General features: G+C 35.3%; 1 protein-coding gene across 1 annotated transcript; it reads right to left on the bottom strand.

Annotated features, from left to right (window-relative positions):
* Positions 1-1,866: 1,866 nt before the first annotated feature.
* Positions 1,867-5,343, bottom strand: LOC133325313 (transitional endoplasmic reticulum ATPase TER94). The gene is made up of 6 exons (XM_061534099.1): positions 5,283-5,343; positions 4,445-4,547; positions 3,933-4,379; positions 2,283-3,872; positions 2,061-2,215; positions 1,867-1,989 (listed from the first exon to the last, which is right to left on the bottom strand). The coding sequence occupies exons 1-6, from the start codon at positions 5,297-5,299 to the stop codon at positions 1,896-1,898; spliced, it is 2,406 nt and encodes an 801-aa protein (XP_061390083.1). The 5' UTR covers positions 5,300-5,343; the 3' UTR covers positions 1,867-1,895.
* Positions 5,344-7,214: the final 1,871 nt, after the last annotated feature.

The raw sequence follows: 7,214 nt of genomic DNA, 5'->3' as shown, positions 1-7,214 counted from the left end.
TTTAAGTTGTAATGTATGTTGCCATATTGTAATTTAAGTTGCAATGTGTGTTGCCCCATTGTAATTTAATTGTGCAATATTTTATTTATTGATTTTTTTACTTTTTATTGTTATTTAAACATTATAACAATACAAATGTGAAATATCAATAATCCGCTGTATAAATGCTTTGTTATTAAAAGAAAATAAATTAAAGTTTATGGCAACCTACAATATGGCATGTGAAACAGCTGTTCATTGTTTTGAAGCAATTTGGTGCAACAACTACAATAGCTTACAAATAAAAGAACATTTTTTTATGATGGCAAAAACACAACGAATAATGGGAAGAAATCTGCGAGATTTCACTACATAATTGTTTGTTTTTTATTTAATTTCGATATTTTATCTCCTAAAATTCTTAAAGTGGCCAGATATGCTATGATTTGCTCCTATTCCTTTATTTCTTCTTTCAAATCATGTAGACGGTAATTTTGAAAAACAAATATTTTTTGTACCTTTATTTTTGTTCTTTAATAATTTTTATTTAAGTTTTTCCCTGCTAAGTGGCTCATCAGGCAAATTTGGTTTTTCCATAATTTTTAAAATTTTTTTCATGAGACAGATCCTCACCCAAAATGTATTTCGCCTCCAAAATGCATCAAACACGACTTAAATATTCTTTATTATCTTTATACATTCCTTGGCAATATTTGGTTCAGCATGCATCGTTATCAATAGGATTTCCAATGGCATTTTAATTGTTGTTTTCCAGTTAAAAATTTGCTTACTATCATTTATAATATTATAAATCGTCATAGAATTGTGTAAATATTTTTCATTAAAATATTTATTACTTATGTTTTTGTAGTCAGCTTCCTTTGAATTTGTTAGCGAAAAATTTTGCACAAAATGTCATCTCATTCTCCTACTCCCTGTAATCCAGAATACCTAATTTTTTCCCCAAAGCGGATTTTTTCGCTTTCGAACTTCATACAGAATAAGGCGAGAGCGAGAATTTTATTTTATTTATTTTTTTGTATGCTGTCGTCAGCAGAATCTTTGATGAAAAATTTGACGTATTGTATACCGATTTGTCATATAAATACGACAGTGCACAAGTTCATGATCGAAGGATTTCATTGTCGAGAATTTATTTCTGCCAAAGAATTGAATTCATTACGTGTATTGATGATCGGCTGTATATGTTAAAATATACACATGTTGCCAATTTAATACAATATGACTACTTACTTTGACAACTGATGTAAATGAAAGACGATTCATGTACCGCAACTGCTTTCCATTTTTGGAATTGGTTTATTTAAAATGTTATGGTTGATTTAATTGTAATGTATAATAATAAGGCGAAAGCGAGAATTTTATTTTATTTATTTTTTTGTATGCTGTCGTCAGCAGAATCTTTGATGAAAAATTTGACGTATTGTATACCGATTTGTCATATAAATACGACAGTGCACAAGTTCATGATCGAAGGATTTCATTGTCGAGAATTTATTTCTGCCAAAGAATTGAATTCATTACGTGTATTGATGATCGGCTGTATATGTTAAAATATACACATGTTGCCAATTTAATACAATTTGACTACTTACTTTGACTACTGATGTAAATGAAAGACGATTCATGTACCGCAACTGCTTTCCATTTTTGGAATTGGTTTATTTAAAATGTTATGGTTGATTTAATTGTAATGTATAATAATTTTGTGAAGTTTTCATAGATATATTTAATTGTAGAGAATTGTTTTGGGGTTTTCAAATACACATACAGCCAATGGGATTAATGTATGATGCATATGTTTTCAAAGTACGTTGTTGTATGTATGTTTATTTGTTTCTCGTTTTATATATTAAATGTTTTATATTTTATAAAAAAGAACTAAAACTAAAAATCTAACTGTATAGATCATCATCCCCATTGTCTCCAGGTGGATTCGCTGGTGCATTTGGACCAGATCCCTGTGTATTACTGGAACTTCCTGGGAATCTACAATTATATAAAAATAAGAACATTTGAAAAGGTCATGGTAGAATATAAAATCTCTAATTATTAGTTACCTGAAATTTTGTCCAAAACCACGGGACTGTTGTAAAGTTTGGGCAAACATTTCATATTTCCTAATGTCATTATCTGATACGGAACGGCGAGCAAATCTCATTGCTTCTTCAAAGTGGGCACGGGTAATTTCGGGAACTGGGTCCTCTTCGTCCATCTATATATTCCAATTAAGTTAGCTTAATATATTTACTTCCAACTGCACTTCTTCAATGTATACTTACATCCATAGCCGATGTTTGGTTTTCACCACGTTCCTTTTCGCGCTTAATTTCTGCTTCAATAGCCTGACGAATGGCCAATTTACAAGCACGTTGGCAAATTTCAGTCAAGTCAGCACCGGAAAAACCTTGTGTGACCTTGGCAATATAGGAAAGGTCAACATCCTTTGCCAAAGGCGACTTTCTCAAATTAGCTTTAAGGATGGCTTCGCGAGATTTGTCGTCAGGAAGTGGAATATAAATAAGTTGGTCCAATCGCCCTGGGCGTAAAATAGCTGGATCTATTATATCTGGGCGATTAGTGGCGCCGATAATGAATACATTTTTCTTGGCACCCATGCCGTCCATTTCTGTTAAAATCTGATTAATTACGCGGTCGGCAGCGCCACCCGCATCTCCAACATTTCCACCACGAGCTTTTGCGATAGAGTCCAGCTCATCGAAGAAAAGCACACAAGGTGCAGCTGAACGAGCTTTATCAAAAATGTCACGAACATTAGCTTCAGATTCGCCAAACCACATAGTAAGTAGTTCAGGACCCTTAACGGAAATGAAGTTTGCTTGACATTCATTAGCAATGGCCTTTGCCAATAACGTTTTACCACAACCAGGTGGTCCATAGAACAATACGCCACGGCTTGGTTGCATACCGAACTTTAAGAATTTGTCTGGATGCTCAACAGGATACTGAACTAATTCTTGTAACTCCTTCTTCACATTCTCCAAACCACCGATATCGCTCCAAGTTGTATTGGGAATTTCCACAACAGTTTCCCGCAAAGCCGAAGGGCTCGACTTTGTCATGGCATAACGGAAATTCTCCATAGTAACAGCTAGTGATGCCAATACTTCGGCATCAATTTTGTCGTCCTCCAGATCAATAAGATCCATTTTTTCTCGAATTTGTTGCATAGCGGCCTCGGAACACAATGATGCTAAATCAGCACCGACATGACCGTGAGTTTCAGATGCAATTTGTTCCAAATCGACATCGTCGGCTAATTTCATGTTTTTGGTGTGAATGCGCAAAACTTCAAGACGGCCAGTGGCATCTGGAATACCGATATCAATTTCACGATCGAATCGACCGAAACGGCGCAATGCAGGATCAATTGAGTTTGGTCTATTAGTGGCGGCCATAACAATTAAGTGCGAGCTCTTCTTCATGCCATCCATCAAAGTTAACAATTGAGAAACAATACGACGTTCGACTTCGCCATGAGTTTTGTCTCGCTTGGGAGCAATAGCATCGATTTCATCGATGAAGATAATAGCTGGCGAATTTTTTTCAGCTTCTTCAAAGGCTTTCCGAAGATTTGATTCAGACTCTCCAGCCAATTTCGACATGATTTCGGGGCCATTGATCAAAAAGAAGAAGGCACCTGTTTCATTCGCAACCGCCCTAGCAATCAATGTCTTGCCAGTACCTGGAGGACCATACATAAGAATTCCTCTTGGTGGTTTTACACCAATAGCTTTGAAAAGAGATGGATGACGAAGTGGTAGTTCTACCATTTCTTTGATTTGGGCGAGTTGTTTGCGACAACCTCCAATGTCATCATAGCCAACAGTATTAAGTGATTCTTCTTCCTCCTGTCAATTTGAAGCAGAAAATTAAGTCGATACAATGGCATAAAATTAAATTGTTTCTACCTCTCTTTTAATAGGATCGCCATCACAGAAAATAACCGTCTCTGGAGCAACAATACAATATGGCTCTGGATCAGTCAGTACAACTTTGAACTCAATTGGTCGCAAAGCAGCGCGGACAATGAATATATCGCCCATGTGAATTGGTCTATACGCCTCCAAGAAGTACGGTTTCAAATAAATTTCGAAAAGATTTCCTGTTATACCCTCGGTTGTATCATCTATCGGCAAAATACGAACCCGTTTGCCATACTTCACGTCAGGGCAAGGATGAATCGAAACAACGTCGGAAAGATGAACACACAAGTTGTTACGCACAACACGATTCATGCGGATTTTACTGTCGGGACATGTATCGTCCGAGAGAACAATACACACAGTTTCCTTGCGTCGTTTTCCCTTAAGAATGACGGTGTCACCACGGAATAGTTGGAGTTCGTCCATCTTGGCCTATTCGATAAACAAAAAGTGGTAAGTCTCATTTCAAAAAATAAATAACAAAAAAGTGTACTAACCTGCGAAAGCGATACCACCGAGTTGTCATCGTTAGTAGCTTCATCGACGATCAAGCGATTTGGGCGATCCTTGCGTTTAAGAATAGCAGTTGCCAAGTCCTCGCTACACACCAACAGAAAAACAACAAACAATAACAATATGTAATACAGTGTTTACAGACGAAATAATCGAACCGTCCTCCTCTATCATCAACACATTTACGGTCAGACTTTGAATGTTGGTTTCTTTTCAAATTGTCTTCATGCGATAGTTTCTGTACATTTTCTAAAAACTTTGTGTGTCTCATCGTTCAAATCGTAATCATCAGAGCCTAGCAATTGGTTTGAGAATTGGGGGTTTTCTTCTATACTACGACGACTACCACCACCACCGCCGTTGCCATTATTCGCCATTTTATTTCTTTGTTTATATCTTGTGGTGTGGCAATTGAAAATAAAATGACTCTAAACACAAGTTTTTCCAATTAAACACAATCCTTCCTTCCTTTCCATTCAGAAAAAAATTTTATTTGAATTTAATACATTTTTTTTTTGAAAAAAAAAAAAGAATAATATTAAATCTGTTGGTAACTTTGTTTTTAATTCCTAGGTAGTTATGCAAAACAAGTACTACTTTGTCATTCTTCCTAAAATTGTTAAAAACATGTAAATATGTACATTGCTGGCATCAGATTTGTAAGGAAAATTTGATTGCAATGACTTCGCGAAATTGAATCAAGTTTGAGTTCGTTTTGCTCTCCTCTCACCCAGGTTGCACTTTTTGTCGGCTTTTTTCTCGAAGAAAGAACGCTCTACTACACAGATATCTCGGGTGTGGAACACATCACTATGTACTAACCTTTTAGAATCAGCCATTGTTTTATTGATGTTAGTGGTCTTTACTTAATTTAATTAACAAGATTAACTTAAATTATTCAGTTGACACAATCAAAAAATTCGCACCCGCACGAACGTATATTAGCACTAATCGCACGAAAAGCTGACTCGATGCAGTGGTGACAACTTTTCAACGTTGAATATTTTGCAGTGTCATACTCAGTACGGGATGAGTAATCGAATACTTCGCTTTGGTTATTTCTAGGCAATAGTTACAGGTTATGCAGTAGGAACGATTCACAGTTTTCAGCTTTTAAATGCGTGGTATATCTAATATCAGGGTAGACTTTATAGTCGATTACGATTATAATAATCGATTGCAACAAACAATTGGTGTAGAACAGTGTTGGGCAAAATTAAATTGAGAGCAAGTGTGTGCGAGCGTAACTGAGAATTCACCATTAAAAACGACTGACGTAAGGAGAAAGAAAGAGAAAATGTGTTTACTCATCGACCCTCAGTTACGGTAGCGTATATGGGTAAGCATGCCTGGTGTAGAACCGGTGCGGGGAATGATTAAAATATTAGGTTGTCCATAAGTTTAACAAAAAGTTAATATATATATAACTCCGAAGAGAACACACATCAACTTCAAGTGTAATGCCATGTTCTGACGGGCATCCGAACAACGTAGTTCGCTCTCAGAATTACGTACATGAATTAACCCGTTCATACAACACTATTCATAATGCATGTCATCAGAGTTTTTTATTTCAAACCTATTGTTTCTTGTTTTACACCAAAAATGTAACATATTTTAGTGAATTACATAGGGATCTATATAGAAAAAATAATTATCTTTCTCCTGACTATAGTATTAACCCATATATATATATATATTTTTCATTCATGTTTTCCATTTTTTCTGAAAATGTTGTTGTTTTAATACATTTATACATATAAAAATTTGGAGAATTTTTTGTTTGAGTTGCCCCACATTTGTTTCTTTTTTTTGTGCGCTAATTAGAACCAAGGGAAAAGAAATGCATATTGCATTATGTAGAAAACAAAATTTATATCCTGCTGCATATATAAAAACTATACAATTTTTTACTTTTCATTCATCATTTTCAATTTTACTGAAAAAGTTTGAAAATTTTATAAATCTTTGTTGTACGTTCTTGTTGAAGTAAGAACGTTGACTTAAAGACAACATAACTTTCTTCAATTCCCTGAGGATGATTGGAGATTCCAATCGAAATATTGGAAACAATAAATATTAAAAATCAAAATTGAAAACAATTTTTACTTTTAAAAAGCCTGCAATGCATCATTTTAAATTATTCTCTATATTCTGTCATTTATTTCCTAAAACCGGCACAATTTCGCGACATTTACCATGCCAAAAACCCAGCGTTATTTTAACCCTTTGAGCCCCGAATTTTTTCCCGTAATCATAGAACAATTTTCAGTTCACAGATTTAATGCGACTATCCTAGATATGATATGGACAAAAGTTTACATCGCTAGATCCATGCATTCGGGGGATACAGTACATTATTTCTGAAAAATAAAAGCCCAATATTAAGAAAACCCAATGCATCATTTTAAATTATTCTCTATATTCTGTTTTACAAGATTCAAAAATAATTCTGATGGCGGAATTCGTATATTTCGAATATGAAGCCATATAATTTTATGGAGATAACTAAGTGGCTGAAATGATTTTGCCTTTTTTCAGATAATTTTTATTTATGAAAAACCCGAAAGTATGCATTTGGGGGAAGTATCTTGAAGAGTTTATGTGAGTTCCTGCCAATAGGCCTACCTCACAGTGGCTGAGCCACAGGCGGAAAAGCGCCCACCAGCGCTCCAGCACCGAAGTACTGTACCAATTGGAGAGCATGCAGAAGGCACACTCCCCCCTTTGGTGAGGGGCGAAACCACAACCCCC

The sequence above is a fragment of the Musca vetustissima genome, unplaced genomic scaffold (assembly GCF_032173495.1).
Source record: "Musca vetustissima isolate MV318-11 ecotype Yass unplaced genomic scaffold, APGP_CSIRO_Mvet_v1 utg567, whole genome shotgun sequence".
Taxonomy (NCBI): Eukaryota; Metazoa; Arthropoda; class Insecta; order Diptera; family Muscidae; genus Musca; species Musca vetustissima.
Note: the sequence above shows the minus strand (reverse complement) of the source record. Positions and strands in the feature narration are given on the sequence as shown.